Here is a 23,299-nt window from a genome sequence, read left to right as displayed (position 1 = left end):
TGCCAGGGTCAGGGGTTAATGTAAGACTCCTGCCACAGGGGTTAGTGTAAGACTCCTGCCACCGGGGTCAGGGGTTAGTGTAAGACTCCTGCTGCCAGGGTCAGGGGTTAATGTAAGACTCCTGCTGCCAGGGTCAGGGGTTAATGTAAGACTCCTGCTGCCAGGGTCAGGGGTTAGTGTAAGACTGCTGCTGCCAGGGTCAGGGATTAGTGTAAGACTCCTGCTGCCAGGGTCAGGGGTTAATGTAAGACTCCTGCTGCCAGGGTCAGGGGTTAGTGTAAGACTGCTGCTGCGAGGGTCAGGGGTTAGTGTAAGACTCCTGCCACCGGGGTCAGGGGTTAATGTAAGACTCCTGCCGCCGGGTTCAGGGGTTAGTGTAAGATTCATGTCCTGGGGTCAAGGGTTATTGTAAGATTCATGCCACCAGGGTCAGGGGTAGTGTAAGATTCATGCCCCCAGGGTCAGGGGATCATGGTGTTAGGGTGGGGCTCTGTGGCTCATAGAGTGAAAATGCACTCATTTCTTTGAAAATCTGTACTTTACCCCTGCACAGCTTAAAGAAAAAATGTATGTATGGTTATCAATAGGATGCATCCCTCTGCCAAAATTATAAAATTCATGACCTCAGGGTCAGGCTTAAGGGCTGGCCTAAATGGGTATGTAATGAAAATGCATTTAATCTTTAAACATTTTCTTCTTTACTTCTGTATTTTGAATTTAATACTTTATGCATGCTTATGAAAAGCATACATGTAGCCCTGTACCAAAATTGTAATTACCCGTGTCATGGGGTTCAGACTCTACAGCGCAGAACTAAATAGGTTCAAGAGTGAAAGCATCCTCCTCTGTGTATTGTGACAAAATACTGTTATGTATATGTGTATGAAGATTGTGGAATTCATGACCCCTGCACTAGTTTACTGAGGCTTCAGGGAGCAGCAATTATGTAATGAAAATACATGTCAGAATTTTTTTAATGCTCTTTTCCTCTTTGGATATTGAAAAGACTGAAGCTGAAAAGCTAAGGACAATTTACTTTCCTTTGGTTTAGAATAATTAACTCCATATTTGATACACCTATTAACTGGTACGTAATTTTAATTTTCCCCCTTTGTGGGATCAGCCAAAGGTCAATCTGTGAATAGCCATGTTTTCCTTCTTTACCAAACATCAGAGGTTACTACTGTGAATAATAAGAAAAATAATAACAGATGTCAAAGCTACAGATCAGAAAATTGCAAAGGCCAACATAGGGAACAAAGATTTTCTCAATACAAGAAATGGCAGACAAGGAACATAACTAGCAACAATGTACAGTGGAACACTGTTATTACGTTCCCCCTTTATTACGTTAGTCCGCATATTACATTGGAATTGCAAAGCACAAAACCATTTCTTAACAAACCTATATAAAATAGACCTCGTTATTATGTTGTCCTAAAATGCCGGGACTCGGTATTACGTTGTAAAAATTCCGACAAAAACGTAATAAACCCCTAATTATTCAATAGTGATTCTCAAAATAATAAGCCATTCACGCCTTGACTGCCTGTGACAGTCACCACGTAAATTCCCTGGTCTGTTTGGGGATTAGAGACGCTTGACTGATCACGCTTCCATAGATCTAGCGACATCAATACAGGTGAATACCCTGTATAGAAGCCAGTGATAAACAATTAAATAATGTTTATTTAGAAATTGTACTCTATGAAATTTACTTCATTTTTCATATTTTGATAATCAAAGAAATAATTTCTCAACCACCTGCGTGTTCAGCATAGTGTGATTACCTTCGCTATTAAAACTCTATTCACGGACAGCTTTGGTACCAAGCAAGAAAGACAAGATTTATCGTAGCAATGTTACAACCGCTTGGGTAACTGCTTGGACATAGGTGACTAAAGGTGTTCAATTAAAAAAATTGTTCCGTTGTTTGGACATGCAGCTTGGGTGTTCGTAAATCTCGTCCATACATACACCAATCTATCGGCTGATTCGTGCACGGCATTTACCTCAGTGAATATTTTGAAATCCCTTGATGCGCACGTGATTTTAGTGCCATCATTTAGCGTTATAAATGAAATCTTCGTGCATCATTATATATTTTTTTATGTGGATTGCGCTTAAATTGTTCTCCGTGCATGTTTATCGTTGGTGAGAAGTGTGCAAGTGTTGGGTATCGTGTGCGTTTTGTGTCTATAGTTTTGTTGTTTTTTGGATGGGATTTTTTTATTATGTTGTGTATTGTGTAATTAGAGAACTTAATAAAAACGATGTTTTGTTATTTTTTTAATACGAATGTTGAATACGAACCGGAATGAGTTATTGAGAGAAATTTACATGAACTCATTGTTTTAAAGTTGAACAAAATGGCGGTCCAAACGAATACAGAAAAAGCAACGTTTATCAAAACATCCTTATGTATCCTACACCGAAATAAAGAAAAGGGATAAGAACATGAAGAATTACGGACATTAAAGATAAGATGTAAATAAAACAAAGTATCATAGTCTTTTAAACAAAGGAACAGTAAAGATATATTCACACACCCCTTCACGGAGTACCAATGGACGATATACAATTTCCAAATGATATTTTTAACGGATTTCACTGGGAACATTTATTATGTTGCCCCCGGTATTACGTTATTTTATCGTGACAAAATGGAAAACGTAATAACTGGGTTCCACTGTATTGATAAGTGTATCGAGCTGTCCATAGAAGAGTTGTTGCATGTTACTCAGGTGAATGTTAAGGCCCATGGGGCTCTTGTTTCACATTTTTGACTTTTTAAAATCTACTTAGCCATTGTCAAGCAAACTTAGCACACACAAGGAGATTTCAGACAGACTGACCAAACTTGATATCTTTGCTCGACAGGAAGGTGACAGAGTGTCTATTTACATTTGGAACAGGAGACTTGTTGAAACTTTGTGATCCATGGACCATGTATCTGTTGTTCTATTTCCTCACTGAACAATTCTGTTTCAGACCAATGCTGCTGTGCTCTGACCTTGAAGTTGACCAGTGATGGAGAAGAGGAAACAGACGAGATCTACACTAAATATGCAAACATTGTGTAAGTTTAAAGTCAGGCATTACCTTCCTTTAGAATTTATCCAATCTTGTACTTTTGGTTTTAAACAAAAGGCCCATGCTCATGATACTGACCTGAGTCTCTTTGCTCTTAGAGGAAACGAGTCTTTGGAACAAAGAGACTCGAGTGAGTATTGTGAGGTTGAGCCTTTGTTTTAAACTTTATATACACCATGAAATAAACATACTGTACATCATGTTTATAGTGAAAACACTTATAAAGAAGCCACACTTATTGCGAAGTGGTTTTCATTCCCAGTAGTTTTAAAACATATCATGAAATTCTTACAGATAATGAATATGGTTTATAATGAATCAGAATTGTTTGTCCCCAGCAATTCACTATTAGCATGTTTTACTGTAATTCTTTGTCCCCCAGCACTTCACTACAAGCATGTTTTACTGTAATTATTCGTCCCCTAGTTCTCCGTTATAAGCATGTTTTACAGTAACTGTAATTGTTTGTCCCCAGCACTTCACTATAAGCATGTTTTACTGTAATTGTTTGTACCCAGCACTTCACTATAAGCGTGTTTTACTGTAATTGTTTGTCCCCAGCATTTCACTATAAGTGTGTTTTACTGTAATTGTTTGTACCCAGCACTTCACTATAAGTGTGTTTTACTGTAATTGTTTGTACCCAGCACTTCACTATAAGCGTGTTTTACTGTAATTGTTTGTCCCCAGCATTTCACTATAAGTGTGTTTTACTGCAATTGTTCATCCCCATCACTTCACTATAAGGCCATGCCAATTTGTAATCTAGTTCGTCGGATTCGCCGCTTCTATTTGTAATAAATCCAAATTATAATATTATCAAAAAATAATATCCGCCCGCGTGTTCAAAAATATCCGTAAATTGTTTTTCGACTTTTTACAACAAACGCACAAATGACCTTGATGTATGTGCTGACAAATGACAGAAGCGCGGGCTCTCGAGAAATTTCCTAACATTGTAATACGGTTAAGTTATTCATGGTGTCTATCTTAATATGTACGATACTTCATAACACTGGGTTGGAAGTTGTTCCTTATGCTGGAATCGAACTGGAAGACGATGAAACTTTTGCAGCTCTATTCCATGCCACTATTTAGAGAACATGGACAGCGTACGATTGATTGTTTGATTATATATTGACTAAAGTCTCTCTTGAGAATATTTCACTCACATGAAGACGTTACCATTGTCGGTGAAGGGCTGCAAAATTTAGGCCTATGCTCAGCGCTTATGACACTGAGGGATCTTTATTGTGCCACACCTGCTGTGACAAGGATCTGTTTTTGCAGTCCTATCTGAACTGAAGGACCGCCTCATTTATTCGCCTCTTACAACAAGCAAGGGGTACTGATCGAGGACTATTTTAAACCAGACCGACAGTTAACGACAAATTCACAAAAGGTTTGGTGATGTCCTATCAAAATTCAAGAAAATCCTCAAAGCGATGCAATGGAGATTGCAATGAATGTCAAAACTGGATGTGTCCAGTCCCTAGCAATATGCATATCTCTGAATCGAAAGTTTGTAGAAATGAAACTTAAATAAAATTCTTCAAAAAGACCATATCAATTAATGTTGCAAAGTACATGTATTAGGTATAAAGAAAATAAGTCTTTGAAACCTGAAAAACTTCTTATTTATTGTAAACTAAATTAACAAAGTTGAAAAATATTTAAGTTTATGTGGTAAACAAATGATATCTGATGATTTTAGATCTTTATTTTTAGGCGCCCACTTTTTAAAATCACACTTAATTCAATTAAAAATATTTATATTTCTTGTATTCGCTCACCTCATAATTTTTATCTCCAAAATTAAAAATAATATTTGTAAAATAATTTCGCCCTCTCGCCTCACTTTTTTTGTTTGAAAATCCGAAGAACTATTTTACAAATTGGTGTGGCCTAAGTGTGTTTTACTGTAATTGTTTATCCCCAACACTTCACTATAAGTGTGTTTTACTGTGCCTTGTTCATTAGAAATTGACTGTGATTCCTTAGATAATGGATTTTGAAATCTTGAAGTACATAAAATGTTTTTCGCTGCTTCGTGTTGTAGGGGTGGAGAAGACGAGGATACTCTGGACCAGGAACTCGAAGATTTCTACAACTTGGACTCTTGATGCAGGCGCCAGGCTAGTAGGTCAATTCCGGATGAGTTTGTAACCACCATGGACTACGTACTGCATGTCAAGCCATAGTGATATTGGTACAGACTATGACCCCATACTGTCAAAACTTCGTTTGCAATGTGGCAGAGCGGTTTTAGTATTAAATGTGATGTACTAACAATTGCTACAGATGTGTATACTCACAATGTATTATCACGATTTAGATTGTCTAAGTCGCAGATCTCCATATCAGCTGATTATGTGATAAGTCCTCACGGAATCTAGTTACTCTTTTGGCGGTTCTTTTTGTTCAGTTTAATTTTATCAATCTCAAATTTGATCCTGTCCATTTTTATTGTGAAGATGTATTTTTAAAAAAGACAAGAAAAACTACAAGACATTTTGGTACTAAATCTGACACTAAAACACTTTTTTCCCTACTTTTATAAATAGCTGCAGCAATTAAAATATCAAGTGTGTGCACCTTATTCAGGGTACACTTTTTAACTGCTCAAGTTAGCTACCATAATTCTGTTCAAGATTTATCCATCATTGTTGTTGTTGAAGGAAACTTTTCATATTTTTTTAATTCTTCCTTAGAATCATTTGGTCAATTTCAATGAAACTTGTCATACAGCATTCTTCGGTAAAGAAGAATCAAGTTTGTTGAAATGAAGAGTCTTGCATTCTTTCCATGGGAAATGAGGAAGAACTAGGATGTTTTAAAAATCTTCTCAAGAACCACTGAACTAGAAAAGCCAAAATTTACATGAAAACTTCCTTAGTTTAGATTCAAGCTTTCTCAAATTAAGTCCCCTAGTTTGTGTTGGGGCCGCATTACATGTACATAATGTATAAAGATTTACATATAGATTTGTAGGAAAGATTTTCTCAAGAAAGAAAGGGATACAGAAAGTGAAATTAATATGCAATCATCCTCATTTTATTTAGATTCTGATTTGTTCTATTCCAAATTCCTGGGGCCATGACTGGGCCATGAAAAGGTTATCAAAGTTTTGAATAGAAGTCTATAGAAAAGATGTCAAATTCTCCACAAGCCTTAGGGTAAAATGTGTTCAATGAATGAAAGCCTCCTTTTATTGTGTATTCTATGTACGCCATAACCCCCGGGGCTAGAGCAGGTGCACAGAGGGTTTCATATTTTGCATTTGAATGTATAACAATGTTTTTAATATAAAAATTTTCTTAAGAGTAGCAGGGATCTACATTGTCAAATTAATATGCAAAGAAATATGCAAACATCATCAAATATCGTATACATGTTTGCCCCGGGGGTTAGAATGTAAGTTTATAGTTTTATATAAGAAATTATTTTAGTCTAATAAAAACCACAAGACTTCATGTGTCAGCTGATGATGCAATCACCCTTACATAGTTTAAATTCAAGTTCATTCATGTACAGAGTTTAAGGGTCATGCTCGGGGTTAGGACAGGGTTGTGCTTGGGGGTCAGGGCAGGGTCATGCTTAGGGTCAGGGCAGGGTTGTTCTTGGGGTCAGGGCAGGGTTGTTCTTGGGGTCAGGGCAGGGTCACGCACAATTGTGCTTTAAACTTCTGCAATGGAAGCTACCCAGTATATGAAAAATATTAGTAAAATTTCTTCTCAAGAACTAGGGTACAATTTGTCATTTGAACATAATCAGACATCTTCATGTAGATGCAAATTTATTAGAACCATGTTCCATAGGCTCTGAGCAGGGCCACTGTGTGTAGGGGTTTACTTGGGGAGGGGAGGGGGGTCATAAGAATATTTTGGATATAAAAAAATCTTCCTTTTAAGAGTCTCAAGGACACTGTTAATGCTGATAAATACAGAACTGTCCATGTTTAGTGATTCAGTCTCCTTCATTCCACGACCCCGGAGCCAGACAGCCTCTTTTCCATTCATGGTCTCAGGGCATGGTAACTTCTGCTGTGGATAGATTTTCAGATATTTTGAAGGTCTATTAAATCGCAAAAAAATATTTTTATAAAAAAGTGAAGTCTTAGAAAATATTTAGCATGTCTTTTAGCAACAAAGTGATGGTTTGCAAAATTTTAATGCAAGGAAATTTTTATCCAATGTTGCTAAATTTAATCTTTGCAGAAATTTCCAGATTTGTGGTAAATGTGCAGCACTGTCAATGTGATATTCAAATCATTACTACCCAGTCATACAAAACAATGTAATAGTAAGTTCTTTAGCATGTCTCTACAATATTAATGTAAACTTCATACAAAACAATGTAATAGTAAGTTCTTTACAATATTAATGTAAACTTCTTATCAAGAATAAATATCATTCATTACAATAAATGGACACCTTCACAGAATTTATTAATGGTTTGTTGTTCTGAGATAGAATTGCACATCATCACAACAGTGTCTTTCGGACAGAAAAGATACAATTAATTGCACATTCCTGTAGTCAGAATGATGATATTTGTGACTGTAAATGTAATCTCAAATCCAGTCTGATTACAATTAAACTCTACAACAAGTAGGGTCCAGTTTGACTGATCTCAAGTCTGTACATAAAATTGACTGAATACAATGGTGTATAGTATGAATTGATGTAAAGATTTCCATTGGTGGATACTTCAAAGCTTGTAAAAACTGACAGTCCAAAGATTTTGTCCACCTATATATTCTTTGGACCGGTAGCTACTTTGAGGCTGGAGTCCTCGACTGACATTGTGAAACTCGCATCCTCCTGGGTTAGTGCTTACAGTCCCAGGGTGGGATCTGTGTATGTATTATTAAAACTAAAAATCGCATTCCATCTGTAACAATACTCTTTACTCTTCAACATCTTGCCCACATTTTTCCCAAAGGATGCTTACGAATGGATACTGCATCATGAACCTGAACCAAAGTAAAGGTCACTTAAGTAATGAATTACAGTTTTGAGGGTATGAACTGCAACGCTCCAAGCAGCCATAGTCATGAAGCGCGTTGCATTGCATTCTACTTTCATTTCTGTCAGAATGCCCAGTGGTTAAATGAGACCTACTCTATTTATCAAGTAGCTCAGCAGCAGCGTATTCATAAAGAAATGGCTATCATTACACTTGGTACAGATATCAAAGACCAACACATCGGAAATGTAAATATTCAATAAACGGCGAGTTACCGATGATGACAGGTTGTGTGGTATTGTCATATTTCTGTTCTCTCTTGATCGCACTTTCAAATTTGTTCAACAGTTCAAAAGCTGCAATTTCTGAGAAATGTGAGATGTGTACATGAAACACCAATTCTTTGTATGGCAGCAATGTAATAATGGTACCCCCCAAATAAGTATTGTCACAAGAAATACACATGTGAACTATTAAAGCCCTGTCATTAACCATTCAAAAGTTAGGACCAAGGTTAAAGTTTTTCAAAGTAGGCCAAACGCCAGTCATTAGGTCAAAAATCTTTAATGAAAAGTCTTGTCAAAAGAAATACACATGTGATATATGAAAGCGCCATTACTAACCATTCAAAAGATATGGATAAGGTTAAAGTTTTCAAAATTATGTAAAATTTCAAGGTGAAGGTCACAAGGTTAAACATTTTGGTACCAAAAGAAAGGTATTGTCACAAGAAATAGACGTGAACTATGAAACCAATACCATATATCTGGTTATTTTTGCTGTCGATTAATATTTAACGTTTTTGCGAGTCAGTTGGATTCGCAAAAATATTGTAGTAAAAAAAAAAAAATTCTAGATCCACCAATTCGATGAGTCAGTTGTATTAAACTTTTGAAATAGAACAAGTTGATTTTATCAATTATATACGTTCACGTTTTACCGACTATCCTATACCATAGATAGTTTGGTACATTGTCACGCTCGGCATTACTTTTAAAAGCTAGAAAAAGACATAATTAAATTTTGTAATTTAGTTTTCAATGTACCCACGCCTTGTGAGGGTTTTTATCAGTATATAAACAAATGTCTGCTGGGTTGAGAGGACTGAATTAATGACATAAATTCGTACGATGGAATTTAATTGTCGATTTATATTTAGCTCCAGCATAAATTCGCAAAAATAAGAAACACAAAAAATGAATATATAGGCTTTTTACTCAAATTCGCAAAAATAATTCGACGCAAAAATATCCAGATTTATGGTATCGCCATCCATTCAAAAGTTTCGGCCAAGAACAGCATTCTTGCGGACAAACAGACGATCTAACAGACCAAAAACTACATGTATATGACCCCCAATCTCTGATTACGGAGGCATAAAACACGTGAATAACAAAATACACAGCAGATTGAACTGCAAAATTAACGGTCACTGGTGCTAAGCGGTCATAAATTAACGGTTACTGGTGCTAAACGGTCACCAAGTTGCAATTTTGTGTATTTGTTATGAATTCCATTGTTCATTTTGCCTTGATTTCATTTAGGCTAAAATTCTGATAATGTGACTATACTATATCACGTGACTAAATTATATCACGAGATTTGCCAGCTGAACCGGATCACGCTCGTCCTTTTCCGTAACCGGAAAGAAGACTCCAACGTGGATCGGACGCAAAGATTGCATCAGATCAATTTATTTTCGGTTACGGAAATAGTAGTTACGATTGGTCTGTACCCAGTATAAACTGATAACGTCATGAATGACGTAGTACCAAGCAGTGATGAGAGAGGTAAATCCACCAAACTCACACTTCAGTACTTTTTTTCAGTCTGAGACACTCGCGATGCCTTTGATAGTCGTTTAATGCATAGTGAACTGCGTGTTTATTACGTGTATTTTAACGGGGTTAAAATTTAGCGCAGCAGGACCAGAGACACTGAATGGCGTAATCATGATTTTGCTTTAGCGCTTCTTTTGTGTATGATAATGGATAAATAGAGATTTTCATATTTTAGGGTATCCTTGAGTTTGCGATCTTTCTTGGCCATCAAAGGTGCTTAAATATTAATCCTTCTAAAAATAAGTATACCGCTAATATAATTATACATAAAGCAGTAGCAGTTCGTTGTTGATGAATCCTACAGAACGACACCCTATCAGCGCTGTGTCCTTTTATCTGAAGGCTTTATCAAGTGTACACAACAATGTAACAAGTGTCATAATCTCGGTAGGTAAAGTTTAACAATCTAACAACAGATATTTATATATTATTATTGAATACTGCACACATTGAAATGTTGTCGTGAAGACTTCGTTCTTGACTATAGCGGGGAAAATGTCCAGCAAAAGTACCTCCGACGCTGAGTTGCGGACTTATGGCGTCCGTTGGTATTTGTTGTCCGTTGTTTCGATCCACTGCTGCTTACAGAATGCTGTGTGGGCCGAGTTTCCGCCCATTGCCCAGTCAGCTAAGCTCGTCTACGATTGGTCAGATTCTGACATCAACATGACTTTGAATTATGGGAATATTGGCGCCATAGTTCTACTTTTGCCCGTGACGTGGATTGTTTATGCTAAAGGTAGGTCTATAAGGAGTTTCAGCTGTTTCATGTAATTCTACTTACCGCTATAAAACATTCATATTTCTACAAATCCTAGCAAACTCTATTTTAAATCAACGTACTGGACACTTTTGAAATTCAGAATACTAAGTAATCTACTAAAATGATAGTACCCTACCTTAGTAGTAAAACTGTTACATGTATAAAGACCGAGGCATGCCGTGCTTCTCTGTTTTCATAAAGGAATGGTATTTCTTTAAGACAGTCAATGGTTCTTTCTTGGTTTTCTGTTTTAAGAAATGTGGCATGTTCATGTCAATTATCTGTTTTAAGAAATATGACATGTCATATTTAAATATGAAAAAGTGAAGATAATGATAAGATTATCAGCTTTAGGGAATGTGGCAGGCAATGGTTATATGGCGGTCAGACGGGTTTGATCGCCGTTGGCCAGACAGCTCAGTTGGCAGAACACCTGATTAGAAATTCAGGGTCCCGGATTCGAATCCCGATCTGGTCCGTTGCATTTTCTCCCTTCCTGTTACAATTGGTGCCATAGACCAGCCCCTGGATCTGAAAGGTGAAATGTCTGCCAGGCGATAGAGATCCTGGGTTGATGTCTTTAAGTGTGAAGACATTTAAGGAGGGGGGAATGTGGTAATCAGATGAGTTTGATCGCCGGTGGCCAGATAGCTCAGTTGTTAGAGCACCTGGTTAGAGACTCAGGGGGCCCAGGTTCGAATTCCGGTCTGGGGTCCATTGCATTTTCTTCGTTCGTGTTACATCCCGTGGAGATCCGGGTAAGAAGAGGTCCTCAGTACCCCTTGCTTGTTGAAAGAGGCGACTAAATGGGACTGTCCTTCGGACGAGATCGACCACAAAAACCGAGGCACCGTGTTGCAGCAGGTGTGACACGATAAAGATCCCTCCTTGCTCAAAGGCCGTAAGCGCCGAGCATAGACCTAAATTTTGCAGTCCTTCACCGGTAATGTCTCCATACATATGAGTGTAAAATTCTCGAGAGACGTTAAACAGTATAAAACCAAACTAAACCTTTCGTGTAACAGTTACTGATTATTATTTTTAACAGAGACGCGCTATATATGTCTCTGGTTTTTAGGAATGTGGTGTTCTTTTTTAAGGAATGAGGCATGCGATGGTTCTCAGCACCCTTTTGACGGCCTTTGGAACAGCGTTTAAGAGTCTACCGGTCAACACCCACATAAATTCTTGGTAATTTTGCAAACTCCATGCATACAGTGTGTAATGTTGTTGATAAATGTGTATATCGTACTATTGTGTATTCAAATCTCTATATCATTGAACTTGAAAAATTGTCACTGGGTTGCTTATGTAAGGTTGATTCCGATTGGACTGTTTTTGAACGGTTGCGCGGGAGCTGTGACGTCAGTGGGAGCAACAGTCCTATCAGAGTCTTGGTTCCCGCCCACCCAAAGAACGACTGCCACGGTGTTCTACCTCGTGAGTGCGGCAGTGGGAGGGTCATTAGTCTTCATAGTAGGTAAAACATTAAATTAACGAGTTAATACTCATTTTACGACCATTAACACCAACAAATGTAGGAATACACCTGCCTTCGAAATATACCGGTATATGTACCGTATGTGACGGAGAGAATAATGAACCTGATTATGTCATACAGCTTTACAGCTTAATTTGTTTTTAAATCGAGTTTGGGATCAGCAAAAAGTTGTGAACGTTAAATGGTAGCATGGGATTTTTGGTACCACTACTAGTTCTAATGAAAAGATTTTCGTTAAAATAAATTCACATGAATTTGCAACCAGGTATGTGATTGATAATTTCTTGATTTGTAGGCCCCGCTGTCGTTCCAGAACCAGTCGTAAGATGTGGCAATGTAACGTGGACAACCAAAAAGAACTTGAATTGCAGTGCACAAAATAAAACTTATATAAGTAAGTAAATATCAATAGGGAACACGTGTAAGAAACAATGACGTTTCTTAGTCTAAGGGATCGCCTCATTTTGAAATAAGTCATTTCCATAAGATTTAAAGCAATTCAAATTTCTTTAAATTGAATTTGACTCTTGTAGACTTTCAAGAGGTGAAAGACCGGCTGGCGTTGTTGAATTATACAGGTACTTTGTACATTGTACTCACATTACACAATGACTATTATCCTATGGATGCTTATACCATTACGATACAGAACGTGCCTATTCATCCTATTTTGCCCTACAGAATGCGGTTTCGCGGTGATACTATTTCTCTTTGTTTTGTTTTACTTCCCCAACAAACCCGAACATCCACCAAGTATTACTGCCAAAACTCAGAGACTGGGATTATGGGAGGGAGTTAAAACAGCAGCCACGTGAGTAGATATAGCCATGTTTTAAAGGTACAAATACGGTGCCATTTTGTTTTTCAACAAAATCAACATATACTACATCCATGTTCTGATCGTATTCTCGTATACTACATCCTTACTAAGATGTTCTGATCGTATTCTCGTATACTACATCCTTACTAAGATGTTCTGATCGTATTCTGATGTACTACATCCTTATTAACGTGTTCTGATCGTATTCTGGTATTCTATATCCTTACTAAGATGTTCTTATCGTATTCTAGTATACTACAAACTGTACATCCTTACTAAGATGTTCTAATCGTATTCTGATGTACTACATCCTTACTAAGATGTTCTGATCGTATTCTGGTATACTATATCCTTACTAAGATGTTCTAATCGTATTCTGATGTACTACATCCTTACTAAGATGTTCTAATCGTATTCTGATGTACTACATTCTTACTAAGATGTTCTAATCGTATTCTGATGTACTACATCCTTACTAAGATGTTCTGATCGTATTCTGGTATACTATATCCTTACTAAGATGTTCTAATCGTATTCTGATGTACTACATCCTTACTAAGATGTTCTAATCGTATTCTGATGTACTACATTCTTACTAAAGTATTCTGATGGCATTCTTGTATACTACATCCCTACTAACGTAGATTATAGATCGCGGGTTTAAATTTTTTTTCCAGATTACTTTCTACTAAAATTGCATTTTTGACTAAATGAAATAAATTTGAAAGTTTTCAGTTTCAAAATGTTGTTGTACATATTATTCGCTTTTTATCCATATCAAATTTATCTGATGTAGCATTCCTTCTGGAACATTAGGTATAGGTTGCAGTTAAGGAGGAATGATACGCCAGAAAAAAATTGATATGAATGAAAAGTTGAGGGTAATATATGTACAAAAAATATTTTGAAATTGAAGACTTCAAATTTACTTTATTTAGTCAAAATAAACGCAGTTTTAGCAGAAAGTAAACTTTAAAAATTCAAAACTCCTGCTGGACCCGAACCCACGATCTACGTGTACAGAGAGCAGTCGACACGTTAAACGACTGAGATACCCAGCTAGGCGATTAGATTGAAAAGGAATAGACAAACAGTGCTGATAAGAAAATTTTCATTCATGTTTTGAAAGGAAGTCAGCCAATATGACGATGTATGCGTAGTATACCTCCTTAAATAGAATTTACGCGGCATATTCAAATATTAAAGCATTTGTATCAAGAAACTATTGATTGTGTAAGTAGTCAGGTTGTTACAGATCAGATTTGTTGGCCTTTTTCACGATTAAGTGCACTAATAGTGAAGAATATGGTGATATAGATCATGGAAATTCGTGTTTGTTTACACTATTTACATCAACAAGTAAACATACCTTTGAAAAACACAGCACTTAAAATAGAAATGTAAAAATTATTTCATCTCAGCAATCCATGAGAATGGAACAAGATTTGAATATATAAATATATTTGATATTTTGTAGACAGTGGAGGTTTTGGCACTTAGCGTTGTGCATGGCGATTCCCACAGCTGTATATGGGGTGTGGATAACAACAGCGGATGTTGTATTGCATCCTTTCGGAATTCATCAGGTATAGAGGGCGGAATAACACGTGACTTCAGGGATCACAGTCAACGAGATCGATTTACTAGTCTATCATAGTCGGAGTCCTCTTTGTGTTTACTTCTCTTTTTTACCCCTGTCAATTGAAAACAGAGAACAATGCAACGAAGCTGGAATTAGATAATCTCCCTTCTTTGCTTCATTTACTTTTCACGATCGAGTGGACTCTACTCGAGAGAATTCACCATTTTCGTTCTCGTCCCTTATTGTATTAAAAATGATTCTTTACAGACAGAAGCAGGCTGGATGTCTTTTTCCGGTTCCATGGGTGGGATTCTTCTGGGATTAGTCTTATCCAGGTAAATATTATAAAAATCTCTATAGATGAGTACTTATCCAGGTAAATATTATAAAAATCCCCATAGATGTGTTCTTATCCAGGTAAATACATGTATTATAAAAATCCCATATACATGTAGATGTGTACTTATTCAGGTAAATATTATAAAAATCCCATATAGATGTGTACTTATCCAGATAAATATTATAAAAATCCCATATAGATGTGTACTTATTCAGGTAAAGATTATAAAAATCCCATATAGATGTGTACTTATCCAGGTAAATATTATAAAAATCCCATATAGATGTGTACTTATTCAGGTAAATATTATAAAAATCCCATATAGATGTGTACTTATCCAGATAAATATTATAAAAATCCTATATAGATGTGTACTTATCCAGGTAAATATTATAAAAATCCCATATAGATGTGTACTTATTCAGGTAAATATTATAAAAATCCCTATAGATGTGTACTTATTCAGGTAAATATTATAAAAATCCCATATAGATGTGTACTTATTCAGGTAAATACATGTATTATAAAAATCATTATAGATGTGTACTTATTCAGGTAAATATTATAAAAATCCCATATAGATGTGTACTTATCCAGGTAAATATTATAAAAATCCCATATAGATGTGTACTTATTCAGGTAAATATTATAAAAATCCTATATAGATGTGTACTTATCCAGATAGATATTATAAAAATCCCATATAGATGTGTACTTATCCAGGTAAATATTATAAAAATCCCATATAGATGTGTACTTATTCAGGTAAATATTATAAAAATCCCATATAGATGTGTACTTATCCAGGTAAATATTATAAAAATCCCATATAGATGTGTACTTATTCAGGTAAATATTATAAAAATCCCATATAGATGTGTACTTATCCAGGTAAATATTATAAATATCCCATATAGATGTGTACTTATCCAGGTAAATATTATAAAAATCCCATATAGATGTGTACTTATTCAGGTAAATATTATAAAAATCCCATATAGATGTGTACTTATTCAGGTAAATACATGTATTATAAAAATCATTATAGATGGGTACTTCAGGGAATGGTCTTATCCAGGTACATGTATATTCTACGAATCCCTATAGATGTGTAAAAGTCATGTACTGTACATAATTATCAGTTTTCAGGGGGGAGCAGATTTTTAATCACCTTTAGCTAATAAGATACTCAATGCTCAATATTGTAAGAATCATGTATATGTAGTGACAGTTCATACTCCATGTCTATGGAGCGCAAAATTAACATTAACTCAAATAATTGAAGATATCATCAATTATTTGAAGATATCATAAATTCATTTGATGCACGCAACAATTGAATTAAAGATCTCTTCAAATAATTAATGATATCTTTAATTCTGAATTATTGCGCTCATTAATTGAATTGATGATAGCATTAATTCTTCAGCTGATTTGATGCGCGCTTTAATTGAATTAATGATCTCTTCAAATGAATTAATGATATCAACAATTGAATTGATACGCGCTACAATTCAATTGAAGAGACCAATAATTGATATAATGCGCGCATTCAATCAATTGATGAGAGCAATAATTGAATTGATGCGCGCATTAATTCATTTGATGAGAGCAATAATTGATTTAATGCGCGCATTATTTCAATTATTGTTCTCTTCAATTGAATTAAGGATATCTTTAATTCATTTGAAGAGAGCAATAATTCTTTTATAGAGAGCAACTATATAATTAAAGATATCTTCAATTCAGCATATCCACAATTGAATTAATGATATCTTTAATTGAATTGTTGCTCTCTTTAAAAGAATTTATGCGCGCATTAATTCCTTATACAAAAGCATTGTAATTGATTTAAAGATATCTTCAATTGAATTAAAGAGATGATCAAATTATTTATACCGAGCTCTAAATTAATTATTGCGAGCAATATTTCTACTAAATTAATGCTCTCATCAAATGAATTGAAGAGAGCAATAATTGAATTAATGCGCGCATCAAATCTACTATTGCTCTCATTAATTGAATTAATGCGCGCATCAACTGAATTGAAGAGAGCAATAACTGAATTAATGCTCGCATTAAATCAATTACTACTCTCATTAATTCAATTGATGCGCGCATTAACTCAATTAATGAGAGCAATAATTGAATTGAAGCGCGCATTAATTCATTTGATGAGAGCAATAATTGATTTAATGCGCGCATTAATTCAATTAAAGAGAGCAATAATTGAATTGATGATATCTTCAAATAATTGAAGATATCTTTAATTATTTGAGTTTATGTTAATTTGGCGCTCCATACATGTCGTTATTATGGTTATATTCTGATCTTTCTTCACGAACTATTGACTCAGATTTCTATAACCGGATACGAGAAAACATCTGCAAGTTGATTACATGATATACATGTATCTCCAACAATTTATTGCCGTGCAACTGTCTTGAAAAATTGTAATAGCATGTGTAAAACATTATCCAGAAAAAGTACTTTATTTTCAAAAGGACGAAAATGAATTCTAAATCAATGTAATTCATTTAAACCAGGTTGGTTAACTCTCCTTCAGATTGTCAGATGTTTTACATCGAAAGATGAAGACCATAATGATGGTGATTTTCGGCATGGCTACGCTGTTTTATCTTCTGTTCATTCTGATGTTGAAGAAAGTGATCCATGATGAACAGTGTACGTATATAATCTTCAGTCCTTGAGTGTGACAGATAGATGGACAGACGACGGACAAATTAATCCCCAAGTGTCACTAAGCTTCTTAGGCGACGCAATAATTGCAAGAAGTTGGTTTTCTTATCCCACCCCCCCCCCTTTTTTTTTTTTTTTTTTTTTATCTCTGCGACGTTCAGCGGCCGATATAGTGTCGCTATGATCCTCGGACAAATTGCTCTGTTTTTCCAATATCTACGACTGTTCCTATAATGGTTGCCTTATCCATGATTTGAGTCAGACCTCATACTTAAATTCTAATTCAAAGCAACTGTTTGATGAAGGAATTTTAGTCTCAGGTTTCTGATAAAATCTTCCAAGAGCAAGGTTACACAGCGAGATGTCTCACCAGAGGGTGTATTACGCTGCGCTCCCACTCGGAACTCCTCGCGTGGCTGTTTGATGCATTGTATCCAAACTCCCCGTCGAGGCCTCATTACGTCACCTACGAATGAGCAAACGAACTCTGGTGGAAGTTTGGCATTGTATCTACTCGGCTTCAGAGTAGCCGAAGCGTAACGAAATCATCCGAGGATTGCCGATTGCTGCTCTCTGGTAGAGATTTCAAAGAGCATCGTCAGAAGCCACGGGTTTTCTCTCCATTAAAATGTTGAATGCAGTTTAACGGAGAGAAAACCCATGGGTTCTGACGATGGCCCTCTGGTAGAGATTATAAAAATCGCTCGCTTGCGTCGTTGACTGGGTTAGTCCACACTCTCTACAAGCTAGTTTGTAGTAGGTATACATGTAGATACATAGATATAATGTCATTTCTTATAAAAACCAGTTAGGTTATACACGGATGTTGTCAATTAAGTCAATACGAATCAACAGATAAATAGCACAGTGACCTAATTATTGTTATCGATTTCATCAGTACGTTCACTTTGTTTATTTCTCTACACTGTAAATCAGTTTAATTAAAAGAATAAAGATATTGTCATTGTTATTGTTGAAAATAATCTTGAACTGAAATGTAAAAAACCTTAATGATATGACCTGTTTTAGTCAAGAAATAAGATAATGATAAAACAGGCCTAGGATGTTGAGAAATTATTTTTGAGGACCAGTAAATCTATCGGTGTACCTTTATTTGATGAACGTCCTGTTTCTACCTCATTGTTTTTATTGGGATTCTGCTGTACCTGCAGTTGTAACCCAGACCTTTGTTTGATAGGGACTGAGAAGTAGATTGTTCTGTTCTGCCTCATGTTTCTGTTACAGAGAACCTCAACATGTATGTTACCTATCGCTATGTATACCTTTATGTGTTTAAGGGTTGTTCTACTTTTCCTACATCGCGGCTTGTGTACTGACCAGTGGCGCCCAGCCTCTGTACTATGAGATGACCTGTGAGAACCTCTTCCCTGTGTCCGAGGCGGTCATCTCCGGCCTCCTGGCTTTCCTTATGAATATATGCAGTTCAGTGTTTCTCCTTTTGTCGCTTATACCGGACCTTGGTGAGCAATACCTATACCTGATGCTGCATTACTCCAGTTTCTACTCAGTGGTGCATACAATCGTCGTCGGATATCCACGGCTGATCTCGTCTTCTACTCAGCATGGTGAGTAGAAGACGTGGGTATCTGACGATTGTTTACAATATGCGTGAAGAGATATGAAATGACCACTTCTATGTTTATTGATTTTAATCTTTCTTAGTTATATTTACGTTCAATATGATAACCCCCCCCCCAATATTTATATATATCCTCATATAGAAAATCAAGCTTCTGTTACAAAGAAAAGTTAGTTGGAGCATGATAAATCTGCATCTACTATGTCTGATTATGCAAATTACCTCCCTGCTTTTATATTTCTTTTTTAATATTTCCATTATATAAACAACCTACCAGTAGAAATTTTGAGACATTTTAGTACCCTTATAATTTGTTCTTAGGTAATATGTGGCCAAACTGGGCAGTGTTTGTGACGTCACTTCTGTCTGTGTTAGTGTTATATGTGTTCAGGGAGGAATACAGAAGATTGGACATAGACTTACCGATCGACCAATCAGATTTAACGATCGACCAATCAGACTTTCCGATCCACCAATCAGACTTACCGATCCACCAATCAGACTTATCGCTCAACCAATCAGAATATCGGAGGTTTTAATATATCAGTGAAATCACCATCGCCACCGTAAATATCATTATCATCAAGAGGATGAAAAGAAGAGTTCGTAAAGTTTGACATAAAGGAACGGATCCTACAACTGAACACGTAATGTGCAAATCATCCGTCATGCATCAGTGGCCCTGACTCTTCAACGTTTGGAGGTAGCGAGTATTCCACTAAAACTCGCATAAGACTATGTTCTCCTATTGAAGACGGGACATATCATGAAATTTTCTTGACGATCCAATGCATTCTTCTGAAAAACACGGGATTTGACCGACTCTGGAGTCTGCAGTGCGACCATTAATTACTTTATCCATTCCATGAAACTCTTCTTCAGCAAAACATACATCTTCTAAATCTAGGCACGGATCTATAGGAAGTAAGGGAAGTCCACTCCCTCCCCTTCCCCCGCCTCCCTAACGAGATCGGTGAGAAAATACATATTTTTGTTTATTTTAATGCCATTTTAGTTGTAAAAGCCATGTATATATACCAGATCTTAGATTCCCTCCGGAGACAAGTTATGGATCCGGGTATGTTCCTGAAATTCTCAGTGATAAAGAATGACGGTAAATATAAGGATTAGGAATTCGTTGAATTTTCAGGCACATTACCACCACTATGTAAGTTCTACGAAAAGACCAGCATACTCTTGAACAGTTCAGACCAGTATTTCCACGCAAAAATGTAATCAAAAAAGGGGGTGGGGATAAAATAAAATCTTTGCGAGTTCAAATTGTGTCATGGTTTTTATATTATAGTATTTTATTTAGAATTGATTATGTGTGATTTATTTAATATAATAGATTGTCTTGCAGTGTATAGTGGTAGGGAGTTAATAGAATGCCTTTAAGCGAAAAGTTGAAACGGCTGATTAATTCTCTTGCCATATAGCACATGTGATCGCGGATCACAATACCAGAGTGGCGTATTTAACATGGAGGCAACATTGACGAAATAGCGTTTAGTCTCGCTTTCCCTACTCTCGCTCGTGCAAAGTCTCGAGAACGAGAGTCTGGGGACAGCAAAGCTAAATAGCATTATATCATCTTAAACGTACTATCAAATATCTGTCTTGTGGAGTTTAATATTTATGACGAGAGTTAACAGTTACGAACGTACAAGTCAAGGAATGTGGTGCAATGGCGGCGTAATGAGATCGTGAAAATGCATCTTAAAGAATCTTCTTCTGGAACTCTGCACACCAAACTGATAAAAACATTGTACCGTGAAAAGCATTTTTCCAGAGGTTGTTTAGTCATAAACAATAAACTTTTAAAGGAACAATTGCCTGTATATTCGCTTATATATTCCAGAACATCTAGCACAAGGACTATTTGCATAGTAAACTGTTAATTTCTGATCAAGAGATCAGACACGGGGTAGAGATATATAGGTCTTATAATCAAATGACCCTAAACCAAAGTCAAAGGTCACTAGTAAAATAGAATTATTCAGGTCAAAACAATGTCATGACCCTAAACTACATGCAAGGTCATTCACTAAAATTGTCAAGGTTATAATTTTGTAATGAAGAGAACTAGAAGTCCATACTTAGCACAACGATTGTTACATTAGCAGACAATGTGTATTTGTCTTTGGCCAAGGTACCTAGCACCAAAGAAGTTTATGTCTACCCTGTTATGGAGACGTTAGAGACTTATTCTTGAGACGAACATTTCTTAGGACCGGTCATTGTGATAAGACCTGTACCCCAAGTCATTTCTCAAGGTCACTAATAAAACAGTTAAACATGACTGTGGACCACTAATTCATGGTGGAGGGATACAAGAAGTTCATATCGGGCAAGCACTTTTATCCAGACTATAGACAGTGTCACGTGACGATGGATTAATGTCAATCAGCCGCAATCCACGTAAGTAATAACACATTGGTCTATACTATAATTTTGTACTGGGGAAACATTTAAGAATACATATCATTTTCAATCACAAAAATTGAAGTCCTAAGAGGTTGGTAGATGCACTCATTGTACCATCACCACACAATTCTTAATTAACTAGCCTACATACAGGATTTTTGTGTGCAATGCCCAGCAATCTCTACCCAGAGTTATCGTTCCTTACACCTCTGTCAACGTCTCGAGGGTTTTACAAGATTTTTTTAAAATGGCACGTATGCTCAAATAAAGTATGGTTTTGACTTCAGTTGCAAAAATATAGGTAAATAAATACATATTGAGCAGATGTCAAGTCTTTTTGTGACACAAAAAGCATTGATTTGGGTTGAAACGCGGATACTGGGTAGTTCTATTGCACCAGGTCTATACATAGGTACATGAAGAATATATAGTAATGGAAAAAAAATCTACAAATAGTTGCTTGTCCTACATTTTCCCGATATTTTATAAAATATTTCTTAGTTTTATTAGCCGTAAAAAAAAAAGTGGATTTACATGTGGAATAACATGGCTTATTTTGAGACGTTAACAGAGGTGTAAGTGAGAGCAAGGAACGACAACTCTAGGTAGAGATTGAATGCCCAGGCGTCATGATTTCACATGAAATTCTGATTCATTGATTATTTGCTCAGGAGTATGATGAGGCCTCCCCGTACCCCTTCCTTCTCAAAACTTTTTAAAATACAAATTTAATGCAGATTCCTTGTGTGCTGGATTCCGGATTTTTTTTTTTTTTTATAATTGTCCGGGATTGGTTTTGTTTTGTATGTTACAAAAAGCTCCCAGCACGTTCACGGAAAGGTACCCGTACTCATGCATTTTGACTTCCAACTTTCCACAACTTCATGGCACCAAAGTGTAAGTTTTTAATCTCTTTATTAACTTTTATGTTAAATGCAAGTCATATTAAGAATGCATACGCATATTTGTTATTGTACACTTGTTGACCCCGATGTGATAAGCAGCCAGTATATCATGACATGCAGGTAGTTTATATTGTCTAAATTTGATTAATTGATATTTCATGGTTATCTTATCTCTGATAGATCTTTAATGATGTTATTCATTGCTGTTATTATTTCTTTCTGTGTAAATGGGGCACGCTCGCTTATTTTCTGAACGTACTATATATTGACCTTTCACGTGTTCGATATGTAAATCGCTCTGTGTAAATTGCTCACAGTTTAAATTTTTTCTCAAAGGTTGTGATGATTACATTTAAGTTTTCACATATCAGTATCAATATTTTATAAGTCTTCTAGTGTGTGTATTTAGAATTCAAGATTTTTGATAACTTTGTAAAGCTTTTGGTGCATGTTATTCTTGATTTACTGAAATTTGATATCTTTAGCATGAAATGTGTAGATATGTTCTGAATAACATATTACATGTTTATTATAAACCATGCCACTTATCTTTTGTGCAGAACCTGTTGTAATAGGATCTTATTTTTGTTTACAGTATTTTACCCTCCCTGGAGGTTGTCTCTCTGCCATTAAAAGTAAAGAAACATACATCGTCTTTCTTGTGACAGAATACCTTGGTTGTCACACTCGATTCAGCATTATCATGAATTCGTGATGCTGAACGGAACTCACACAGAAAACATCACATTGGTAACAAAC

At 36.0% G+C, this 23,299-nt stretch overlaps 2 protein-coding genes and 1 long non-coding RNA gene across 7 annotated transcripts in view; all 3 read left to right on the top strand.

Moving 5' to 3' along the window:
* The window catches only part of LOC125681078 (kelch-like protein 18), a 30,214-nt gene extending 22,678 nt beyond the window's left edge, over positions 1 to 7,536 (top strand). For all 4 annotated transcript variants that reach the window (XM_048920997.2, XM_048920993.2, XM_056157369.1 and 1 more), the window contains exons 9-10: positions 2,992 to 3,079; positions 5,153 to 7,536. In XM_048920997.2, the coding sequence (XP_048776954.2) occupies positions 2,992 to 3,079; positions 5,153 to 5,216 (152 nt within the window). In that variant the 3' untranslated portion in view covers positions 5,217 to 7,536. The remainder of the gene's footprint in view (positions 1 to 2,991; positions 3,080 to 5,152) is intronic.
* Positions 7,537 to 10,229: 2,693 nt separating this feature from the next.
* On the top strand, positions 10,230 to 20,489 carry LOC125681996 (solute carrier family 49 member 4 homolog). 2 transcript variants are annotated; one of them, XM_056157367.1, is made up of 12 exons: positions 10,238 to 10,289; positions 10,390 to 10,641; positions 11,766 to 11,856; positions 11,982 to 12,145; positions 12,462 to 12,560; positions 12,700 to 12,744; positions 12,848 to 12,977; positions 14,464 to 14,572; positions 14,836 to 14,903; positions 17,475 to 17,593; positions 18,907 to 19,089; positions 19,530 to 20,489. In XM_056157367.1, the coding sequence occupies exons 2-12, from the start codon at positions 10,398 to 10,400 to the stop codon at positions 19,745 to 19,747; spliced, it is 1,470 nt and encodes a 489-aa protein (XP_056013342.1). In that variant the 5' UTR covers positions 10,238 to 10,289; positions 10,390 to 10,397; the 3' UTR covers positions 19,748 to 20,489. The 2 variants fall into 2 exon arrangements, with proteins under 2 accessions (XP_048778320.2, XP_056013342.1); XM_048922363.2 differs by lacking the exon at positions 18,907 to 19,089 and having other exon boundaries at positions 10,230 to 10,641.
* Positions 20,490 to 22,425: 1,936 nt separating this feature from the next.
* Positions 22,426 to 23,186, top strand: LOC130052424 (uncharacterized). Its single transcript, XR_008800777.1, has 2 exons — positions 22,426 to 22,532; positions 23,136 to 23,186. It is a non-coding gene; the product is annotated as an uncharacterized LOC130052424 (long non-coding RNA).
* The last annotated feature ends 113 nt before the right edge of the window (positions 23,187 to 23,299 follow it).

This window comes from Ostrea edulis, chromosome 2 (assembly GCF_947568905.1).
Source record: "Ostrea edulis chromosome 2, xbOstEdul1.1, whole genome shotgun sequence".
In the NCBI taxonomy this organism is placed as follows: domain Eukaryota; kingdom Metazoa; phylum Mollusca; class Bivalvia; order Ostreida; family Ostreidae; genus Ostrea; species Ostrea edulis.
The sequence above is the reverse complement of the archived record's forward strand: the minus strand, read 5'-3'. Positions and strand labels throughout refer to the sequence as shown.